A 25,400-nucleotide genomic window follows, 5' to 3' on the forward strand; every position below is an offset into this window, starting at 1 on the left:
TTTGGATTGCTTATGATTTTTTTTTTCAAACATTCGCCTACCCAACCAAACTTATTTTAATGCTAATAATGGACAATGGTTATAGTACTTGAATAGATGCGTAGAATAAAAAGTTATTTAAATTTTTGGTTATAATTATCTGGGTGTTACCTCTATATTATGTAAGCTATGAATTTATGACCAACTCATCGTGTACTCATTTAAGTTATTCATAAATAGTTAAATACCAACAATAATTATAATTGCTATACTATACTATACATATATATTTAAATATTTGTAAAGACCACAAATATACATACTTATTGTATATATTATACAAAATATTCAAAAATGTTCCAATGGATAGAGTCAAAGCTTTGTTCAATGGGCCAATGGCTATATATCATTTAAAATAATTTGCATAATAATATACAACAATATAATGAGCATTATGTTCATAATGATTAATGAATTACTCAAAATTCAAGACATTAATTTTTAAAAAAAACAAGTAATTATATAATTCTATACTAAATACTAAATAATAAATGTAATTTCACCTAATATGATATTTTACACTGGCACGAAAGTTACGAAATGTTTTTTCTACCGACTACCGTTATTCTATTTATAGATAGACTACATTAGTAATAATGATTCATAGTAGTTAGTAGGTACGTATTAACTTCAGACGTTACTAATATCAACACTTACCGTTACCGATATATTTTATAAATACTTATTTAAAAATTAAAATTGTTAAGTTATCAAACATTACATATTAATATTAAAATATGTTAGGAGCCTTGTTTTAAATTTTCAAGCTTTTCTACCGAACAAATAAATTTTTATCGATATTAATTTAAAAAAAACTAATAATGATCGAAAATTGTATACGCCTATAAAAAATTCAACTTAAGTCGAATTTTTTTTTAAATTGCATGGTGGATAAAATATACTTATATAAACATTCGGTGAAAATTTGTTTTAATCATTTGTTTTAAAGTTACATCAAAAACCAAAATCCCGTTTTTCCCTTATTTTAGATTCTGAGCGGAGCGAACAAATTATTTAAAGCTAGAAATTCATAAAAAATGTTCTTTTTAAATCTAAGATTTGAAAATTTAATACAAGGTTTCTTATAAGTTTTTCAACGTTTGTCATAAAAAAATTATCCACCAGAAAGTCATATTAAGTTTTTTTATGAGTGTTTAAAATTTAAATTTTTACAACATTGGATTTTCACTAGATTTCTCATTTAGCGATTTTCTTATTTTTGTGTAACTGTAAGACTAAAAAAATTACCGTAGATACTTGAAATTTTCACTGAATGTTTATATATGCATTTTCTATATTTGATAAGATTTTCAAATTGTTTTGTTTAGTTTGAGCTGTTTACTGACATTTTAATTTTTCAACTTTTTTAGTTTTTTTTTCTATTAAAGTATTAATGTCAAGAAACGTTGAAAATCGAAGCACTTTTACTGCCCCTAAACGTAATGACAGACACAAAAAAAAATACATCATGGTAAAATCAATACATTCTTCGCTCCACTCAGAATCTAAAATGTAAAAAGAAAAAAATTGCTTGTATAGCGGCCCATTGAAAATTATTTGATTTGTAGAAAAAATTATGAGCCAGACCAACTCGGTACGTATATTCAATATTATATTATCATAAGTGTATAACTAGTTTTATACACATAACAAATAAAGCTGTCTTGCAACATTTATTTAAACGTGTTCCAATGTAATAAAAATATATAAAATATATGAGTAAATGACCGTTATTGTACTATATAGGTATTGTAGTATAGTATTGATGATCCTGTATCTGTCTATAACCAGTATAACCACTTCCATAGATTCGTTTAAAATAATACTTATGACAAATAAAACCGGTAGGAACTACGAATTCTTGATCACTCGTCAATTGTATTTCGGAACGACCATAACCAATGACTGAAAGAGTATTTATTAGTACCTATTATACCCGAGTATAATAGTATATCTACAATTCTACAAGAAATAATACGTGTTGTACACACAGTAAGTACATTTTAAATGTTTTAATTTACAACCAACATTAAACAAATAATAACCAAATCACTCGTGTGTATTTGTGTTCAAATATGGGTTCGTTTAAAATGTCTTTCATACATTTATTTACGTATATAAGTGTAAAATAATAACATTTATAACGATTACTGGCAATAAGGCAATTATTATTTTTTAAGACCGATATCTATCTTAGATTGGTTTTAATCGACTCTATTAAATATATATATAATGTGCTTACTATATTTAATTTAATACAAATCACAAATAATGCCAATATTAAGTTATATATTGTTAGTATATTAATAATTTTTTTCTTGGTATTGGTAAAACGTATGATCTACCGGGCATTTATTAAAGCTTAGCGTATGATCTATCGAGAAAACAGTAAATAACTAGTTAAATAAAAATTATAAATAAATTGTAATATTATAAGTATGTCTATATAGTCTCTACATTTGGGGTATTTGCATGAACCTCACACCTCGTATAATGCATCATCGGCGGTGGTAAATTTCTATTGTCTTGGGTCTTGGGTGGTTCAGTCGAAGAAGCAATGGTAAATAAAATTGTGTCTGGCTGCGTTTTAGTGTCGTAGTGTGCAGTGCGAAGAATAGGTATTAAAAAAAAAAATTATAGCCACATTTTCCATTACTTACAATTACAAGATAGATACCTAAGCACATCGGTAAACTCATTACACTTATTAATGTTTTTAATTTATGTTGTCAATACTTTTACAAAATATAATTTTATTATTTACATAAGATACACATCATGAGCTGTTATCGATAAAAATACACGCGAAGGCCCTTTATTTAGCATTAGCGCTATAGGTACAGACGGACTGTGTCTATTGTAGGTAGGTAAGTAGGAAATAGGAAATATGAATGATTATAATTTAAAATATATTAATCAATTACTTGAATAAATTTGTCACCAATGTCAACAGAATAATTATTTGCCTCGAATAAATTTGTATAGGTAATATGTTTACCGTTGCTGTATTGCTGAATTGCTGAATTCCATTTGACATTTTAATGTTTAAAAAAATATTATTTTCTAGATAAAAGTTTTAGTGTATTTTTAGATACCTAACTAAAATTGTAATATTTTAACAAGAACAACGTATGGGGATCATTGAATTTAATTTGCAAGGCTATTAGCTTTAAAAATTTGAACATGTTATATGATATTCAACTACAACATAGTATTTAGAAATTTTCGTGAACGAATATCGTCAAATTTTTACCTTCACACTTTGGTAAAAAAAATCGTGTCTGTAAGCATTTTTAATATTTTTAAATTGATAAAAGAACAACTTTTATGGGATTTTTTATTAAATTTTTAAGCGTTTTTACTAAACGAAATATTTTCATCGACATTAAAAACCAAACCAGAAATTGATGAAATTTCGTATTAACACGTTTTTCACCAGTTTAAACGCGGAAACGTTCATTTTTTTTATAAGAATTTATTAAGTTTAATTGGTAATAAAACTTGAATAGGGTACTATAGAGACTAGCTTAAAAATTGATGATTTAGAAAATCAGTCCAAACAATTTATTAGTACCTAAAAAATCTAAATGTTGACGAGTGCATAACTAATTTCATCAGGGACCTAACCAAAATTATTTTCAAATGTTTACCCCAATTTCAAAATTTGTTAAACATTGAAATATATATATTTTAGGTACGCTTTAGGGGGATGGGAGCACTGCTAATTTGTTTTTTTTTCTATTCCTAAATATCTGAGAAGTGTATGGATTGGTAGTTGTTCAAACACGAATAACCGTTAGTGATCCTGAAAGATCTAGATACGTCCTGCAATACCCTCGGCGTTTTGAACAATGCGTAATAATTACAGTGTATAGACAATAATATTCGACAGTTGCCGTCCATCACCTACGTATATGGCTCAAGCTAGGTCATATTTTAGTTTTGTTGTTTGTATAATAATATATAGTACGCTTTGTATTTGTTATCGTTGCCGTCGCCTCCCGCGCCGCCCGTCGGCCGTCGCACGAACGCAGCCGCAGTGTGAGTTGTGTGACGGCGCCACGGCGGTGAACGTGCTGCACACTACACGATGACACCGACCAACAAATAGCGTACTTGGTCACAACGCAACCGTTGCAAAAATAATTGGTAGGCACCGTCGATTCGATGACGATTAATCACTTCGTCTATATTGTGTTCAAGAGACGCAAAACGATGGTGGGATGCACGCTGATGGCCGGCGTGATACTGCTGTACCTGACAACGGTCGTACGCCGGAACGCCGCTAGCGACGAACAGATTTCGTATTTTGTGTGAGTATCTATAGTGTTATTGTTAATCGTTATTACTACGAATTTCCGTCCACGACAAATCAATTATCCTTGTTGTTGATCGTGCATTTGCGTCCCGAGGAATTAGTGTCATTAGTGATGTACCGTCGATATCCAATGATAATATCAGCGGGAAATGCGTAGGTCGCGGAGACGCGGATCCTGTGATAGTGAATATACCTACAACCTACGTACGCGCGATACGATTGATACGAATTACGAATACCGCCGGACCAATATCGTATCCCCCCTTTAAAATAACCATAATATACCCCCTCCGGCCACTGTTGCTGCGGACGGTTTCAGAAAGTTACTCTATCGACGGTTATAAATAATTAACACCGTCAACTGTCATTAACACAACTGTTCGTATGAGACCACCGACTACCGAGTAGGTACCTAACTACGACAGCAGACGGCCTCGGGCCTGCAGCAGTTAAGTAAGTTGTCCGACTGTTCGAGTTTCCAGTCGCGATCTCCTCTGATGTCCGCGGTCCGACGACGTCTTGTCACTTTGTCAGATTCCAGAGACGACGTCATATCCTCGTGAATAGTTAATACTGATAAGTAATAAAATATGATAACAGTCGTCCGTCCGTCCGGACTGCAGTTGCTGCGACTCAGGTTGGCCGCACTGTTCGCCCGCTGACCGTCGCGGATATAGATTATAGGTCTATCACGAACTATGATGACAATCTTATAATTAGTTAGAATGTTGATGACTTTTGCATTTTTTTTTCCTTTTACTCTATACAATGCTATCCTAGCTAAAAATGTGTTTCATGGACCATTGATGCAGAATATTCTAATTTTATTAAGTCATTTTTTCATCTTATAAGGGCATTTTTTGTGCTTTTTGTACAATGTTGGGCATTTTTCTCAAATTTACGTTTTTTAAATTGTTCTTCTTTTAATTCACTTGACAGTAATTTATGTTTGAAACTCATTTCTGATTCATCTAAATTTATAGCTTCAGCGTCCTTTAAAACATAAACATTAAATGAGTTAAATTATGTAGTAGCTTATAAACAATAATACATATTAAGTATAATGGAGCTCAGCATTCAGTAGATTGGGCATGTTAAAGCACATCAAATAACTAGGACCACATTTTACTAGAGAATAATGTACTCACAGAAGTCCTGTTTTCAAATAATTTTTTTCGGCATGATGGTTTACTATAATATTGTTTAGCATAGCTGTGGTCAAAGTTAATAGAATGTCTTAAATCATAATTTATTATTCTATCTTCAACATTTGAATTAAAAATAGAAGGAATAGCTCCTATTTTTAAGCGATATTTGTTTCTATTTCCAAGTTCCTGTAGATTATAGAAAAGTAAATATTTTATAACAAATAATTAACAATGTAAAAATGTTAATTATTACAATAGCAACATCCGGTGGGATTGAGTATGCAGACACCATATCTTCCGGAAGAAAATGATCAGCACACACAAATTGCGTAACATTGTCCTTGCAAATATACTTGCTGATTGCCAAATTCCATGCCAAAGAATTATTCTTTGGAACTTTAAATAGAGAAATCTTAGGATTTTTTTACGCTTGAACATCCCAGAATTAATCACTTCCTTACTTTCATTTTAAATTTTCAAATGTAAAAACAAAATCTAAAATGTCTAGTATCGAACTACCGAAGATCAAATAATAATTATAAATGTATAAATAAATTATTTTCACTATCAATATATTAAAAATATGGCGGTATAGTGTTATCAAGGAATAAATGATAGTATCGTGCTTAAAAACCAGGTTGCGCTTGAGAGCATAAAAACCCCTAGTATCAAGACCAGTCCATTATAATCATAGTTCGTGGGTACTATATTGTTCAGTGGTACTATAGTATCTACTATACTATATTGTTATTGTTCTATGACTATACCACACTAACCACAGTATCTATATCCGTGCTGACCACTGAGCGCCGCCGACTTGGTAGACTCCGCAGTCCGCGGCTTGTGTGCTTGTAATTTTGTCACTTCCGGATCGCTGGCCGCAGCGGTCCACGTGCCCAAAGGCTCATACTAGTTATACTTCGTCAACTCGTCTCATCGTTCCTTCTGTCGATACGCTTCCTGCATCCTGATCAGTGATCATCTACTTGGCGCCAAGATCCCCAGAGAAACGATTAGATGATAGATTTTGCCGTTTTCCTAGGTCTTTCCGATACTTTATTTACTAATACTTTTATTTATACTATAACATCTCGGTCTGCGTCCTGGAATTTGATCCTTCCTAATCTGTAGAAATGTGTGCTTGTTATTAAATTCATCAAATTTTTTCAATTTTATTGTCATACATTGAACGTCGTTACGTCAATAATAATATTAGTACATTTATAATATTATACTTTACACTAATAGACATACCATAAACCAATTACCTACCAATATATAAGCAGCTAGCGCAATTGGTATACTATTATTTAGATGATTTTTTTAAGAGTTAATTAGAAAAAGGTATCCCGATTTTATGCAGTATTGTAAAGTATTTGATTTAATTTATTTAAATACGATAATAGTATTATAACTATTAAGAAAACATTTTGAATATACTGTCTTGGACGTATTTGTATTTGAAAATTAAGTAATTGTATGTAGTTACTTTTCAAAATTCAAAAGAATTATTCGTTGCATTTTAGATTGTTTTTTTCATAACTTGTATGATTTTATTTTATTTATAGTAAAAATCATAATATTATTATAATAAGTATTTCATAATATATTATATATGTCTATTTATTTTAATTTTCCAATATAAATATAAAATTGTAAAATTAAGTAAGTAGTTTATTAGTAAAAGTTCTAAATTTCAATGATTCTTAAACTAGATATTACAATTTTAAATTAGTAATCATTAGTTACAAAATTATTTAAAAAGGAATATTAAAAATTGTATTTGCGTTTTTTCTTAAATACTTTCTGAATGAATGCATATTTTATACTTATAATAATAATACTATATCAGTTTTTAAATACAATTTTAAAATTATATTTTTCAAGATTGATGTTTTGTGACGACTGTTCTCCACACTCATCATAACATATTTAAATTATATGTTCGATTTTTAGAAGTCATGGCCGCGTTTCATTTCGAAACATACAAATTTCGATGAGACGATGACCGATGACTGCAATACGAGTACTATTCTAGTTGTATAGTGTTTTTTCCTTTATGGGTTAAATAAAATAATAGATATCTGATTTCCGTTCACAATTTGATAATAATTTTTAGTTTAATATTTTATATAGTACCTACGTAATCGTTCACACACAATATACAAAACAACTTAAATTACTAAATCAGCAAAAATAGACTTTTAGTCATAATTTGTTTACATTATATGCTCAGTGTGGTCACTAGTGTTAGGCTAATAGACAGTAGTTGATAGGCACTATACGTAATTTAATCAAATTACATTTTTTCTTCATAAAAACACAGTTTATACATGAATTAAAAGTATGTTTGTAGGCCGTTCTTGTAAACTAATATAAGTACATATTGTCATTGTTATTATTGATATAAAAGATGCATGAAATAATTACTTGAAGACTTGAACTATTATAATTTAACTACCTATATAATATAATATTCTACTAAATACAAAATTATATATTAAAAGTGCGTATGGATAAAATAGTATCAGTAAATAATTAAATAACAAAATCACATCAAAATAAACTTAATTGTAAATGTCAAATTTGTGTCAAATTTAGAACTACCTATTCGATAGAAATAAGTTAAATTCATAAATAAAAAACAACATTTAAATAAAATATAACAAATTTTGTTTTCGAAGTGTTTGAACCTTTTTTAACACATATGCGATTTATGACAACAAACCCCAATCTACTATTTTATAACATATTAACTTTATGAGTTAAACTGAGTTACTCATCAGACGAAAATTATACATCATCAAAATATAACGTTAATTCAAAGTTATTTGTAAAGTTAATAATAATTATAACGTTAGATATGATAGCGTATAATATAAATTTAATGCAAAACAAATGTAAATATTTAATGCATTTACGGAAAAAATTGCCCGTGGACGCCATATAGCCACTTTTTCGTCTTATAATTATTCATACTACTACAATTAGTTCATGGCCCCGAGGTAATAAAAAGTTATTTTTTCTTTTATTTCGTCGTTCGGTGTACAGTACATAAAGCGAACATAAAATATACCATCAGTTTATCAGTAGTTATTTTAGAGTTGTGACATTCAACATTTGTGAGTTTCAACATTGTGGCAAACTGACAACCAACCTTTCTATAGTCTCGGTGTACTGTATACAATAGGTATAGTGTATACTATGTTTATCGTATTTAAATTATTTCACTATACTGTCTACTATATAGGTTTAATACTATGCAGTTTAGAAAAATATTTTTTTTTAATTGGCTATGATTAGTAAAGCACTAGTTTTAGATTCTGAGCGGAGCGATGAATGTATTGATTTTACCATGATGTGTGTGTTTTTTTTTGTGTCTGTCATCACGTTTTGGGGCAGTAAAAGTACTTCGATTTTTGACTTCAGTACCTCGTTCGATCAGAAAGAGAATCTAGTTGGTACTTTGGGAGGTCAAAAGTAAAAAATTCTTAATACTTTTCAAAATAATCGAGAAAAACAAACTAAAAATTAAGGGAAAAACGGGACATTTTACGCACAATCAGTTTTGATTTTGGTTTTTGATGTAACTTTAAAACAAATGACCATAGATACATGAAATTTTCACCGAATGTTTATATAAGTATATTCTATCCACCATGCAATTTTCAAAAATTTTTGACCTAAGTTGATGAACTATTCATAGGTATTTGCAATTTTCGATCAATATTAGTTTATTTAAAATTAATATCGATAAAAATTTATTTGTTGGGTAGAAAAGCTTGAAAATTGAATACAAGGCTTCTAACACATTGTAACAATAGCAGTTAACAAATATTAAAAATACATATAGGCACGATTTTTTTTATAAACATTTAAAGTTCAAATTTTCACTAGATACGTAAAAATTACGGCAATGTTCAAATTATTTTATGCTAGAAATTCATAAAAAATGTTCCTTTTATATCTAAGATTTTTTAATTTAATGCTCCTAACATATTTTTACAATAGCAGTTGAAAAATAAAAGAAATAGATAGTCACAATTTTGTTTTATAAGCATTTAAAGTTCAAATTTTGACTAAATACGTAAAAATTACGGCAATGTTCAAATTATTTTACGCTAGAAATTCATAAAAAATTTTCCTTTTACATCCAACATTTGAAAATTTAATACAAGGCTCCTAAAATATTTTTACAATAGTAGTTGAAAAATAAAAGAAATACATAGTCACAATTTTTTTTTACAAGCAATCAAATTTTAATTTTGACAACATACTTAGAAATCACGAAAATTCACAACATTTTTTAAGCTAGAAATTCATAAAAAAAATTTATTTTAAATCTAAGATTTGAAAATGTTTAATAATCATAATATATCCTAGACAGATAAACCGTCTTCGCTCAGAATCGTTTTTCGTATACAATGATATAATATCATTGGATTCAAATTTAATTCCATCGATTACAGTAACCCACTTGTAACCTACTGTACAGCAGAGCGACATCCACTTACCCGCTTTTTTTATTTTTAATCAAATAAATTTAAAACAATGTTCTGCGCGATTAATCCTGACCGATCTAAAATCTTGCAAAAAAAAAAACCTCGCGTGCGTTACTATAACTAACAAAAACTATATTATAATTTTAATTACTCATTTATTTTTTCGTAGCAAATCATATAAATGTATCAACAATACATGTATCCTCAGCAAAATACAATCAGTGGAAAAAGAAAACAGCGGACTCGATGGGTCTATAGACGTTTGCCGTTTAACCTGTGGGCACTATGGTTCACTTTGGCCAAAGCCAACAATCAATACAACCATAAGGTAATTATATCATAATTTACATATTAAGATCTGAAATAAACAAAAAATATGTAATTGTATGATTTTTTTTATATTAAATAGAAAATCTGTAATCGAATTCAGTGTCGATAATATTAAAATTGATACATCGTTGATTGCTGACCAATTGAGCAAAGAATATATGTCTGAAGCTACTCAAGTTTTTCTATCGTCCTTAAAAAAACTTTGCGTCCCAAATTGTGTTTCATATACAACTACTCCAATTATATCTATCACTACAACTACTGCATTTGATTATATCAAATTGACTACAAACGAAAGTTATAGTTTGAAAACAAACACCGAGGGTATTTACTATTACTATTACTATTGATGGATTGAGGCTGAGTGAAACTTTATACTGAAATTTTATTTTTAGGAGATCGGATAATTATTAATATCGAAGCAAATACCGTTTACGGGGCGAGAAATGGATTAGAAACTTTACGACAACTTGTTGCTACTTACGGTTCTAGTATGTCTGAAAAAAAAATGGTGATGGCTGGCGATGTTCTAATAATTGATCGACCTATGTATGCTTACCGTGGTTTTATGTTGGATACCGCTAGACATTATTTCCCAATGACGACTATTAAGCGACACATCGACGGTATGGCTCATTCAAAATTAAATGTATTTCATTGGCACGCTACCGATTCGCATAGTTTCCCGTTGGATTTACCTAGTGCACCATTAATGTCGAAGTAAGTTTACATTAAATTTAAAAATAACGATCCAATGATATTATATAAATAAGATAAATAATGTATATATCAATATATCAATACTCATTATTAATATATTTTACATACCTATGCCATTAGCATAAAAATAATTGTACTATATTTATACATTATACATGACAAATTTATTTGGAGTTTCATATTTTTTGCCTTCACTTTTTAGATATGGTGCTTATAGCCCTGATGAAATCTATTCATTCAAAGAAATTAAGGATCTTCTCAGATATGCATTGGTCAGAGGAGTAAGAATTATTTTTGAGATCGATTCTCCAGCACACGCAGGTAACGGTTGGCAATGGGGTAAAGCATCAGGTTATGGTGACATGGCTGTTTGTGTGGACAAAGCACCTTGGAAAAAATATTGTGTACAACCGCCATGTGGACAGCTGAATCCAATCAATACTAATACGTATAAGTGGTTGGGAAAAATTTATAAGGACTTAATTAATTTACTACCTAAAGGAGAAGCGTTCCACATGGGTGGTGATGAGGTAAGTTACTAAGTTATTTACAAATTTTTCTTATACATTTTAATATAATTTATTTCATAATGTAAATAGGTTGCTCTAAACTGTTGGAATACTACCACTGAGATCACTGATTGGATGACAACCAACAATCGAAGCTTAGACGAAGAAGGTTATTTGGACTTGTGGTCTCAATTCCATGCTAATTCGTTAAGTGAATACGATAAGGAAGTTGGGGGAATTAATTCTGATATAATAGTTTGGTCTAGTGGTCTGACTGAACCCAATATCATAGAGAAGTATCTTGATAAAAAAAGATATACTGTTGAAGCTTGGGAAGGATCAGATATTCCAGTCGAACTCGTTAAATTAGGCTATAAGGTTATAATCGCGTTAAAGGATGTTTATTATCTGGATCACGGTTTTTGGTCATCAACTATTTATCATACTTGGAAACAGATTTACAACAACAAAATGCCAAAAGTTGATAATCCAAATCTTTTATTAGGAGCAGAAGTAAAACATTATAAATTTCATATTTAAATGGTTTCTTGATAGTTTAGAATATATTATTATTTTTTAATTTAGACATGCATGTGGTCTGAATATGTCGACGATTATGCTGTTGATTCTAAAGTATGGCCAAGAGCTGCAGCTTTAGCTGAACGACTGTGGTCAAACCCAACAACAAATGCTCAGTCTGCTGAATACAGGTACACATAACACAATTAATAAATTCTGTTAAGTTTACTCAAATCGGACACATCTTTCGCGATGCATTATTTTAAATTGTTCAATTTCATAAGAGTCGATATTGCCTATTGCTAGCGAAAAGCATCTTTGTCAGCTGTATTTTACTCGTATAGGTACATTGGTACGAATCTCATAATTTTAAATTCAATAATTGTGACGTTGACGATACATTTCTGTGTGAAGCGGGTCATGCTTATATTAGGTCTTATGAGTAACCTAACTATATGTCTATATAATATATAACCTAACCTTTCTCTAATCCCGAATAACGGTTCAAATTTTTGAAATCTTCGTTATGAATTATAATTTATGTTTAACACATTTTTTATAAAGTACTAGGGACTACAAATGGATTGAAAACTAAAGGGAAAATCATATAGCGAATAACCTACAAAATATATTCTCTGTATTTATTAAACCTTGGTGTCTAACTTCATAAACCTCACCTGCACTTAAAAAAAAATCCCTGATTACTATGTTTTTTACTGCATAATTGTATTGTGTTACCGAAGTTTTACCAATCTCATATTGTTAATATGAATAATTTTTTTTAGCTTTTTTTTATAATTATAAATATGAATACTTATTAATAACTATTTATTGTATTTACATGATTGTAGATTTTTACAACATCGTGAAAGACTTGTAACACTGGGTCTTAAAGCAGATACAGTGACACCAGAATGGTGTTACTTCCACGAAGGACAGTGTATTTTATAGAATTAATACATTTATAGTTCTTTTCTAAATTTAAATTGGTTTAAATTATGCCATGCTGTAACATGAATAATGAATATATATTATATTATGATTCATTATCTTGTAACATAATTTTGTTTTTATTGTTTTTAAGTTTTATTTTTTTTGTACGATAATATACATTTTTAATTTATTATCGCAAAACAGAATATTATTCGGAATATTTCGACATGTAAAAATCAAATTTATGAGTGGGTATAATTATAAGATTTTAAAGTTTAGATTAGCGGAATAACCAATATTTTATAAGGCACCACTATGTCATTCCACAACACTCATCTAAACTTTTAAGTTTAAATACTAATTATTCATAAACTACTCGTCAAAAATTTGATTTTTAAGCATTGAAGTATTTTACATGATAATATTCTATTCTAGAAGCTTTAGAATAATCCATTAAAAATGAATCTCGTCATAAAAAAATAAACCTTTAAAAAATGATATTTATTTTAATGACTAAAATCATACATTTTTTTAAAAACATTAGTTGCTTTTGAAATAAAAAGTGATTCATGATAATCAAATAGTATAATAATATATTTATAAATTACAAAACGATTTTATTATTGTAATAATAATTTTAAAGCAATACATTTTAATAAATAGGTACCTAAGAAATTTTTGTCAACATATTAAAGTGTTATATTCTAATGTTTTATATCATAATAACATATTCCAAGCATAATGTATTTAAATGCATTTAATTTTTGTATAAATTAAAATGTACTTAAAGATTATTACGGTATTTAGCTTCATAATAATTTTGCATAGCTCGTCTCAAAACTGCAATAGTGAAATCCACATCATCTTTTGTCACACACATGGGAGGCATAAAGCGCAGTACCTGCAAAACGTTGCCATAATTTATTATGAAGTGATAATTAGACTGAAACAGTTGTAACCGTACTAGGTATATTAAACGTATTTAATTAATTAATGTACAAGTTATAAATTACCATAATTTAATTAATTATTACTGTTTGTACATATAATGATACTTGAATAATTAAACATTATTGTTTTAAGTTTTTCTTTTCCAAACTACAGTGTATTTTAACTTAATTTAACATACTATTGTCACATCCTTATGTTTGAAATTGAAACATAAAAATATGATAGTTATACACGTATAAATAAATTAAATATTGATGATAAAAACTTATTGAAAACTTCAATAGTTTATATTTTAATGTGCACAACTATAATTTGTTGTTTTTCAATGTGATAGGTATCCATAGACTTATAATGTATAAAAATAAAAGGAACATTTGCTTCGAGGTCCAAATACTAGGAACTGTCATGGTTTTGCAATACAAATTAAGAGAGATGGCTTATTTTATCATAAGAGTGAGAGAAAATTAGATGTGTATAGTGTTTTGAGAACAGCCAATCAGAATGATCGTTAGACACATTGATTAGCTATTAGAAACTTCGTAATAAGCTCCACGCGTTATCGTACCTAATTTTCCATCCATTTCAATAAGTCTATATGGTTATACTCAGGCCCCACACAAGGGGGGGGGGGTCAGAAGGACTCATGGTACTGTGGCCCGGACTTTCGAGGAGTTTGGCATTCATAAAAATAATTTTTTCAATATATCCGGATTTAGCAGGGACGAAAATATGATGTGGGAGTCTGGTTATACCTAATAAAAAAATTGATAACATTTGAAATGTATTTTAAACTGTTTTTATAATATTTATGTATACTTACATTCGATCGAACTCCTCCGATTCCAAACAAAAGTCCCATTTTCAAGCAATCGTTTTTAATACGGGAAATAGCTCTACAGTTTAATGGATTAATTATTCCCTTGTCACTATCGTCTTGATCCCCGTCTATTAACTCCACACCGATCATCAGTCCTTTGCCTCGTACGTCACCGATTATTTTCCACTCGCGTCTCATGCCACGCAACTTTTCTAGAAAATATGTGCCCACATCTAAACAGTTTTGCTGCAAACCTTCTTCTTCGATTACCTAGAACAAAAATGTATCGTATCGTCGTAATCATATTATATTGTACTTGAACATTACTCCCTATTCCCTACTAAAACCAGTACCTATTCTATTGCACCCTCGCACGCGTAATATCATAGGCGTGCGCACGAGGGGGGCAGGGTGGGCAGCTGCCCCTCGTGCGGGCTACTTTTTTTCTCCCAAATATAGTTTTAAAAAAAAACATTATAATATAATTTTATATTACAATGAGTCAATGAATAATACATATATTGTAAATATTGAGTATACGGTGCACGATAATTTTGTGTTGTCAAAGGTCCAACTTTGTTACTGCATTGATATAATGTGTGTTATTAGCTGATATACGCGGCAGCCAGCAATAATACTAATAACCAAAATAATATTCAATTATATATTATTATATAGTATATATTATAATACTAGCTAATACTGTATGTAGTGTGTTCACCGATTTAGGGAACTCTGAATTTCTCGGCCGGATTTTTTTGGAATAAATAGATTTTTTTTTACAAACTGGTGGTATATGAATACACATTTTTCGATACATTTCAAATTTTTTTGAGAATTTGGTCTGCGCAGTAAAAACTTTTTTTTTAAATAGCAATACCTATTTTTAACACCATATTCGAATAGGCCTATTTTTTAAAGTAATTTTCATGTATCAACTATATGACTCTAAGTTCAATATTGACTGAATATATCCAATTTAAATGATCTCTAATAATATGAGCATTATGAGCAGGAGCTACGGCGGAGGTGCTGAAAATAGAGAGAAAACTTTGAACAATTTATTTAATTTATTGTGTAATTATAAAATAACTATTGTTCACTTGTACCTAGTCGATTTCTAATAAATAATGTTGCATCCATATTATGTTAATCTTGTTTATAACATTTCTAAAAAAAAAATACGTCAAATATTAAAAAAGTAACCAATAAGAATTAATTAAGTATAAATGATTTTATAAATGTTTAAAAATGTATTATTTAATAAAATTGACATGGCTCTTATTCAGTCAATATTGAACTTAGGGCCATAGTTGATGCATGAAAATTAGTTTAAAAAAATAGGTTTATCCGAATGTGACGTTAAAAATAGGTGTTGCTATTTAAAAAAAAAGTTTTTACAGCGCATGCGCAGACCAAATTCTCAAAAAAATTTGAAATGTTTCGAAAAATGTGTATTCATAAAAAAATCGATTTTTTCCAAACAAATCCGGCAGAGAAATGCAGTGTTCCCTAAATCGGTGAACACACTGTATATTATATAGGTACAATATACATTCTGTCCCCCTGTCAGCAAGGTCTGCGCACGCCTATGCGTAATATACTTAATACGTATAACGAATTATACGCCATAGGTGCAACTAGGGGGGTGCTGCAACACCCCCAGATGAAAAATACCAAAAATAGAAAAATCATATGAAAAAAGTTTTCTTTGTTATACGCAAGATTGTTTTTTATTTGGAAAACACAAATTATTTATGATGATTATAGTTATATAATATGGTTGTATCAAAAATTATTTATGTGACATTGACATTTTTATCTGTTTATACTAGGTCATTATATGAATTATTAGGTAATATACCTAATGTATTTATGAGGTATATTACTGTTTAGTTACTTAAATATTAGTGTGCTTATGTTTTTACAGTGCACTTAAGATTGGTTAATGGTTATAGTAATTATAAAATTGAAGAATGGTACTTAGGGGTGTGGGGGTATAGCCCCCGCGGACCTGTTTCATCTACATAATTTTAGCACCCCCAGTGTTAGGCCTCTAGTTGCGCCTATATGCTTATATACCTACCTATATACGTGTCTAATAATGTTAAGTGGCGTGAATTATAATTCATAATTAACTTTGCGCATCGTGGGTGCTAAACGAATCTCATAATTAGGGATCAGAGTTATATTTAAATGCCTACATATTTTTACTGTGACTAGATAAACTAATTTAGATAAGTGGTAAGTTCGTTTCAACTGTTTCAAGGGATTTCCAATGAAATTAACTATATTTTTTTTCTTCATATTTTTACATATTTTGTCATAAGTACATGTTTTTACATATTTCTCAATAATTCCATTTTTTCCTATATATGTATTTCGAAAATTTGTTCATTTACGATATTTTATCATTTATCAATAGTTATTAATTGTGTGCGATTGTAATTTTCAATTTTTCTTTCAAATTACCTGTGTTTCCAAAAGTACAAAATTTAAAATCAAAATAATACATATTATTAAACTGAATCTACGGTCGATATACATATGTTTGATATTTTTGATCTCAATGAAAGATAGATAACGATTTATTAATGTGTTTGCGTTTGAACTACTGACTATACGTCTATACCTACATTCACGGATGAGCCTTTTTTAATTTCGTGGGTTAAATCTGCAGTGTTCGTTGTTCGTTACTCAATATAGGTAATTACTAATTAGATAGTTGGATGAATTATTTTATTTTATTATATTATTATTATTATTTTTTAATAGTTAGATAGTTGGAAACATTTTTAAAAATTATATTTCATTATATTATTATGAATTTTTAGCACTATTTATGAATATATATTTTTGTTGTATAAATACATACTTTAGTTATATAAATACATATAAATCAATATTAATTAACTATATTTACATTTTGATTTATGGTAGATGACTGTAAATAGTTCAATAGTTGTAAATAAAACTATAGTGATGATTGGCGCGAAGAGCACCACACACGTGTGGCGATTAGGCAGTGTGAGATTATACTTCCCGTAAGCTCTCCGGGTATAATATTTATATGGGTGGTTTGCTAACCTTTAACACCGACACGCCTACAGCACACGAAACAGGATTGCCTCCAAACGTGTTAAAATGAAAAGCCGAATTCAACGACCGTGCAATCGTGGGCGTCGTGACGACAGCAGCCATCGGAAAACCGTTCCCGATGCCTTTGGCCATTGTCACTATGTCTGGTGTGACGCCGTGTGATTGGAAGTTCCAAAAGTGTTCGCCAGTTCTACCAAAGCCCGTCTGCACTTCATCGGCTACGCACAGACCACCGTTGCTCCTGATCAGGTCGTAGACTCTTTTTAAATAACCACTCGGGAATTGGACAATTCCACCAACGCCCTGTGGAACAACATTTTTTTTTTTAATTGAAATTTTATATCTTAAATTGTAATAAATTTAATCGAATCATGACTATTATATAACAATGTGAGATGAACAAGAGCGAGAATGTAATCTATAATTAGTGATTGAAGTTTGAAATATTTCTCTATAATATGTTGAAATATTTCACAAAAACGTGAACATTCAAATTTTTCTATAGTATATTTTTCAAATATTTTTATATAATGATTATTTATCAATAACCTAACCAAAGAAAATCATAATTAATGAATAGTTAGTGATAGTTTTCCCTAATATTATAAAATTGTGAAGGTAAGTTATAACAATATTTTACGTAAAAATAAATTATTTAAAAAAAAATATATATGTATATGCGTATACTGTATAATACTGAAATATTTCACGATTTTAAATTCCATAACATTTTCAAACACTAAATCTAATGTATATAATATCATCGATTACCTACGCCTTAGTGCAGTTTTTTAAATTTTCCCTGCTATAATGTATGGACAACCAAAATGTTAGAATATGATTGTTCAATTGTTGCAACCCGTGAATGTATTATTATTATATGTTAAAATTATATTTTTTAATATTTTAATTTTTTATACGGCCGCCGGCCATCAATAAAAAGCTCATAATAAAATATGGCCTGCGTAAGTAAAAAGGTTGCCAATTCCTGGCCGAGATGGTATTATGTATATTATATACTTTATTGGTATATCTAGATAAAGTTTTGTAACAATATTATTATTATTGTATCATCATTACATAATATTGTTTTAAAATATATACAATAGTTATTACTTTATTATAGTTGAACACTACACTTATACATATTACATATATACATTATATATACAAATACATTATACACATGTATTACTACGGCGTTGTTGCGTTGCTGATATGCTGATGACTCTACGATACAATAATTTTTGACCGGTCAGTGGTTTATTTTTGCACCTACCGCATACAATATAATACGATATCATGTATAATGTATTTCAATAGATTATTAGTGCAATTGCGGTTATTTACGAACTAAATCTTAGTTATTAATTTTTTTTTGTTTTTCCAGACGCATTTGAAAACTATAGGTGTTTGGATAATATGGTACCTAACCTTGCTACTTCCACCCTTTCAAATCAGAGTTTTTGTAATTAGTTCATGATTATATATCACAAGTCGAACCTGAATGGACTCGGCGAAAAACCCGGCTACCTTTCCACGAGGTATCGAATACGAGAATATTGCCTCCAGCTGCTCATAATATTTGTCAGCGGCTTGGCAATGAACTCGGTCACATTCGCAAGATCGCTGAGTCTGCACTGGTGAGTCCCTGCATTTCTTCCCGCCCCAGATACCTTTGAACACGTCCGGGCACATTGCGTGGTGAATGAAGTGGCCTGCAGACATGTTACTGTACTTGGCCGACGCTAATGCTGTTAGCCCATGTAGATTTCCGGACACGCCATGATAACAGTTCTGAATGGATATCACGTCCTGGTTTCCGGTGTGTAGCCGAACTAGCTGCATTGCCAGTTCGTTGGCTTCAGAACCGCTATTTACCAGGTACACAGTCTGCAAAGTTCAAACAATATATTATATATATATTTAAAAATGGTACGACTCAGTATGAACAAATGTTCAATGCTTTCATTTTCTTTAAAAAAACATACTGCATAAATGCATCATTTATAATTATATTCTACTTAAACTAGATAATGTAAAAGACTTAAAAATTACTTTTAATGCAAAAATTACCTTCAACTTTCAATGCACCCATAATTATATAGATTATAATAATCAAGGCCTCCCTCATCCACAGTGGCGTAATTAGAAATTTGGTTGGGGGAGGATATTATATGTTTTTAGCAAAATCTGTAAGCCTCATTATACAATAATCTATCCTACCAAATATAAAATGTTAATAGTATAATAAAAGTTTTGGGGGGATCTATCCCCCTCATCCCCCTTATTAATTATGTTCTTCTCATCCAATCTACAATTATTAAAAAGAAGTTGCCATGAATTATTTTACTCTAATGCCCTTAAAGCAATTTTTTTTTTGCTGGCAAAATTTTCGCCTTAAATATGCTTCAATTATTTGATTCAATAATTCTATTACACAAATTCATGATGTATTCAATCAAAAATAACTTTTAAGATATTAATCCTTTAAATATACCATGTCCAAAAAGAACCTCCTATTCATGATTATAGGGGACCTTCAGTTTATTTTTCAGTACTTATTGATTATATACCTACTCATATATAATACCAATAGAAGGAATGACCAAAATTTAGCATTTTTATTCAAATGTATTAATGGAATATAGACGGTCCATTGTTTATTGAGCGTTAACTACTTAAAATACCTGTAGTCGATACACTAATCAAATATTTGTTTTAGGTACATGAAAAATATAAATAAAAAAATAATGGAATATTCTCATTTATTTAATCGTCCTAATGGTGGCAGGTAATACTGTAAATACTTCTTTTTTCAGTAATTATAATATTGATTAATTCGAAATTCAACTATTATTATATTATTGTATCTATATATTATATACCCAAAAGTTTTTATTTGTAAGTATAGCATGTCCGTAATAAAGACTATTATTATTATAATATAAAATGTACATTTACATAATATATTAAATGAATAATATTATATAAACATGGCCTGCGCTGCAGGTAATTAGAATAATATATTCCCAAAATATTTATTTCTCATCAATTACCATTTACTTATTATACCAATCCAAAGCGGGTAGAACTCCACATAAAAAAAAAAATTAAGTCAGCAATAATATTTAGCATTTCAGTATATACTCGTTGGTTCCATACAATTCAATTTTAAGCTCGTGCGAGAATCGCTGATGACCTATAATAGTATAATTGGTCAAAAAATATATCGAGTAAAAGTATACCTTAAGGTGTGAACTTGTGATGAACATTGCATGGGTGGTTAAACATTTTAAAAATTATCGTTGAACAGGAGTTATATATTATAAATTTACCCTATACCTAACCTACCTTTAAGTCTCCCGGCATTTTTGATACAAGCGCTTCCACATACTCATACATTTTTGGATGCTCATACGCTCCGGACACGTGGCCTAATATACCCGACTGCTCAGCGATTGCTTCAGTAATTCGTCTGAAATTATATTTTATAAATCTTTTTAATGTTTGATGTTTAATGCTTATTGTTTGAACAGCTATTGGCTATATATAAATATGGTATACTGACGGATGACAGTGGCCTACGCTAACGGTAGCTATCCCTCCAAACATGTCTAAGTACCGCTTGCCCTTGTGATCGAACAGCCATTGCATTTTACCTTCATGTAAAAGTAAAGGTTCTTCGTACATCTGTACTTGAGGAAACACATTTTCCAATTGCATGGACTGTGCTTTTTCGTAAGAAACCCCCTGGAAATAAAAATGTATCGTTTTAAAGTTTATATTTAATACATTTATTGTTCGAAATATCAATTTTAACTCTTGTCGTTACTGTACTTAAACCAAAAATATCCTTGAATAATTTAGAAGAAGAAACTTCACCTATTTAAAACATATATATGTATGGCTTAAATATGTTTTATGATAAATATGTTTGATACCTAGTTGGTATATACTTATATATTATACCTACACTAGTAAGTAGGTTAAAAGTTAATAACTTTCAACTAATAAACATTTTTTTAAGAAAAAAAAAATTCATCTTTAAAGCTTAAACTTTGCATGTTTTACTCAAAATGCGTTATTTTATCAATGTATTTATATTTTAACCTTTCTAAATCTTGGTTTTTACTGAGAAGCCTTTTAACCGTTTTCATTGGTTGTTTTATTTAATTGTTACGATACCCAGAAATGAAAAAAAAACATATTATATGGATTCAGCAATAAAGTTAACTACAAGCTAAAACCTAATGATGAATTCATGAATTCGTGGTGTTTCAACACTTTTTTAAAATAATTAGGTATCTCAAAAATGTTTATTTGTAATTAAATTTGAATTCATTAAAAGTTATTCACCCTATCCGGATAAAAGACAATAGTTTATTACGAAAAATATGATTAATAAATATGTTTAAATGATTAATTGAGAAAAAATTATCAATCCAATTTAAGTACATGCTTAATGCATTTTATATGATCTTCTCCGTGTACTTAAATACTTTTGAAAATAAAGACAATACTTTACTTTGTACGGTAATGGTATGAAGTCAGTCGGAGGTAATTTGGGAGATAGTCTTGAAGTTGTGTAATGTTTACTAATGCCTACAAAAAAAAAAAAACAAATAAAATTACTGGGTATTCAATTTTATTTTGGATATTATAATTTTAATATGCGTTAACTATATTTCTGTTTACAAAAATATAAACTATTCCTGAGGAAGATATACACGAGTGTAGAGTCTACGTATCACTAACGGACAATAGAGCAAATTTGATTTTAGAAGTATCAATTTTGTGTTGTAAGATAAAATATTAGAATGAATTGGCCTATTATCACAATCAAAAAATTAAAATTTCGTAAAAAATCAACGAGAGAATATAGATAATATTAATAAGCTAGTACGACGTCCTTATAATGTTTATTTACCTACTAAATATTTTATAAACATTATAATTCACAAAATATACATCAATATCCCCTTATAAGTTATAGTTATAACTTATAACGGTTTATGGGTATACCGAGTATATGAGTAAATTATAATAATAAAATAAAATATAACATCAACATTAATAAGTAAAAGTTAGTTTAATATTATAAATTATAGTATAATATCGATAATTTGAGATGTAGGATAGGGCTATAAACGTATTAATGTATGTATGTATAATGTACGTATGATAATTTAAAATTATTATTGTTACAGTGGTGTTTGAATAATTTTACATTTTTGTTTTAAATTAAATTAAATTTATAGTGTTGTTTGTTAGTCGTTACTCGTTAGTCGCTACAAATAAATGGCACTGTTTTACATGGTACCTACTAAATCTAGGTAGATACATATATACATAGGTAGCGAGGGCATATTTGACCAATGTTCACAAATCATGGGAATCAAAACTTTTTTTTTCGAATTAAAAAGTAATGTGTATGTGTTTGTATATAAACTTCAGTAAATAATACACAATAAATATAACATTTGCTGTGGGCTTTTAAATCATTATATTATCCCTGTTGCCATCCAAACCTTTTGAGACAGCCTTAGGTATATGAAGTTGGAAAGAATTTGTGTTGTTAAAAACCGAGACGGCGAGAGTCGTTTAGAAATGTACCTTTTAGTAAAACTACAAGAGCTTTTTAGGAAAAACGTGAACCAAAAATATATAATATGTAGGTAAATTTAAAATAAAAATGAGTAAAAAAATTAAATAACTTAAAAATCACAAAAATCTTAGAGAGGCACTATTGGTCCTTGTATTAAAACTGTAGTAGTTTCCCACCTAAACTATATTTTAAAAACTCAATTCTCAAATGGAAAAAACTAATGGGCTTCGGGAAAACATGAAAATGTACACAACAGTACAATTAGATTGTTATATTATCTTTTAAATATAAATTAATAAATAATCGCTTAAAATTTAAATTTTAACAGAATTGTATATTTAAACGCAAATTAACGACTTTACTTAAATTATTTTAGTTATTTGGTATTATATATAATTTAAAAACAATGAATCGTAGAATCTTGAAATACACTTTAAGTCCTCAGTTGACTGTTACTTACAACTTATAAGTTATATGATTATCATTTACTATATACACAACATTTCATTGCAATTTTCAAAATATTATTTCCACTCTTATTTTAAGTTAATTCCTTTATGTCATAAGCATATAAACGTTTTGTAGAAAATACTTCAGTTTATTAAATATTTAATATTTATAAGAAATTGGTCACATGTTTTATTAAAATCCACCGAATCTTAAAAAAAAATTTGGTACTTTCAATAAGTATATAAATAATAATAATATACGACTCGACTATACGAGTATATAATATAGTATATATTATATAAAAATCGTTATAATAATTTTATTTGCTCGCGACAATGATTTCTATAAAAAAAATTGTTGGATAATTGTTACAAAGGTAAACTGAAAAAAGTCTATACAAAAATATCATACACGTATTATATCTATAATTTACCTGGTATTTGTATATATTATTTTATTTATTGTTATTAATTATTATTATAACTTTCATAATTTTTACCTTTAAATTTATTCCGGATGTTTTTCATTTTAACAGTAGGTAAGTTTATCGTTTGTCGTTCAGATTCAGAATACTACAACTTTAATTTGTTCTATGCTTCAACAGGACACGACCAACAATTTTTAGCGAACGACCGCAACAACAGTCGCAGACCACAGTGAATCCATCATAGATATACGAAAGACACTTTATACATTTATTATTTATGTACCACAGGGCCGGACTGGGCAGGTGGGATACCGACAGACAGCATTTACATATAGGCTAACAAAAATATTATTATTAGCATTCAGCATTTAAAGCTTATATGCTAATGATCAAACAATACATATTCATTTAAATGACACTAGCTCATTAGTCATTACAATTAATTCCAAAAATCGTATAGGTACGTAATATTATGTTATATAATTATGATTATATACCTAGATAATCGATCACCATAATTATACATTGATATTATTCTATCTACAATAGTGTTGTCCAAAACCCAAATAGGAATGAGAGCTATTCAACTTCAAGCAATTTTAATTATTTTCTCGGGAATTTAAATGTAAAATGAACGAATTTTTCTAATATATACATTATACAAATCATAAGACATAGATGGAAATTTGAATGAATTTTTACAAAATACGAAATGGGGGTTTTGAAAAACGTTCAATAGTTTTGGGGTGCTAAGCTATCCCTAACACCCACCCCCAATTTCCACCTATGACAAAAATACACAATAATGTGTAACTTCTGCTTGTTCGTACCGCTGTTTGTACTCTAATTTGTGCATATACCTAGTACCTACCTACCTGGGCCAATATACTGTAATAAATTGTAATCACAAATAAAAGTTTATTATATTATAGGTATTTGTGAAGTATGTGGTTTTAATCATGGACTAAGTTTTATATCTTAGTTCACATCTGTAACTGACAACATTGTGTTACTTTAGTTAATTGCTTAC

General features: G+C 29.1%; 2 protein-coding genes across 4 annotated transcripts; one reads left to right on the top strand and one right to left on the bottom strand.

Annotated features, from left to right (window-relative positions):
- The first annotated feature begins 1,881 nt into the window (after nt 1-1,881).
- LOC107162144 (chitooligosaccharidolytic beta-N-acetylglucosaminidase-like) lies at nt 1,882-14,116 on the top strand. Of its 2 annotated transcripts, XM_015508923.2 has the most exons (9): nt 1,882-2,031; nt 4,243-4,352; nt 10,177-10,335; nt 10,417-10,661; nt 10,733-11,057; nt 11,260-11,587; nt 11,657-12,079; nt 12,152-12,276; nt 12,937-14,116. In XM_015508923.2, exons 2-9 carry the CDS (start codon nt 4,255-4,257, stop codon nt 13,034-13,036), a joined length of 1,803 nt encoding a protein of 600 aa, XP_015364409.2. In that variant the 5' UTR covers nt 1,882-2,031; nt 4,243-4,254; the 3' UTR covers nt 13,037-14,116. The 2 variants fall into 2 exon arrangements, with proteins under 2 accessions (XP_015364409.2, XP_015364408.2); XM_015508922.2 differs by lacking the exon at nt 1,882-2,031 and having other exon boundaries at nt 4,028-4,352.
- Nucleotides 13,592-24,640, bottom strand: LOC107170946 (alanine--glyoxylate aminotransferase 2, mitochondrial). 2 transcript variants are annotated; one of them, XM_089228303.1, is made up of 8 exons: nt 24,443-24,640; nt 22,414-22,490; nt 21,457-21,638; nt 21,240-21,363; nt 19,389-19,778; nt 17,874-18,188; nt 14,790-15,056; nt 13,592-14,721 (listed from the first exon to the last, which is right to left on the bottom strand). In XM_089228303.1, the coding sequence occupies exons 1-8, from the start codon at nt 24,468-24,470 to the stop codon at nt 14,716-14,718; spliced, it is 1,389 nt and encodes a 462-aa protein (XP_089084429.1). In that variant the 5' UTR covers nt 24,471-24,640; the 3' UTR covers nt 13,592-14,715. The 2 variants fall into 2 exon arrangements, with proteins under 2 accessions (XP_089084429.1, XP_089084428.1); XM_089228302.1 differs by having other exon boundaries at nt 13,592-13,919; nt 24,443-24,634.
- Between the last annotated feature and the right edge of the window lie 760 nt (nt 24,641-25,400).

The sequence above is a fragment of the Diuraphis noxia genome, unplaced genomic scaffold (genome assembly GCF_037042655.1).
Source record: "Diuraphis noxia isolate RWA-SAM2 unplaced genomic scaffold, SU_Dnox_SAM2 contig0005, whole genome shotgun sequence".
NCBI classification, from domain to species: Eukaryota; Metazoa; Arthropoda; class Insecta; order Hemiptera; family Aphididae; genus Diuraphis; species Diuraphis noxia.

Coding starts and splice junctions, on each gene's coding strand:
- LOC107162144 (XM_015508922.2), top strand. CDS start 4,207: ATGACGATTAATCACTTCGTCTATATTGTGTTCAAGAGACGCAAAACG. Junction 11,058..11,259: donor AGTGCACCATTAATGTCGAA/GTAAGTTTACAT, acceptor TTCACTTTTTAG/ATATGGTGCTTATAGCCCTG. Junction 12,080..12,151: donor ATCTTTTATTAGGAGCAGAA/GTAAAACATTAT, acceptor TTTTTAATTTAG/ACATGCATGTGGTCTGAATA.
- LOC107170946 (XM_089228302.1), bottom strand. CDS start 24,470: ATGAAAAACATCCGGAATAAATTTAAAG. Junction 22,491..24,442: donor CATCCGGAATAAATTTAAAG/GTAAAAATTATG, acceptor TTTTTTTTGTAG/GCATTAGTAAACATTACACA. Junction 15,057..17,873: donor TAGGCGTGTCGGTGTTAAAG/GTTAGCAAACCA, acceptor TTTTTGTTCTAG/GTAATCGAAGAAGAAGGTTT.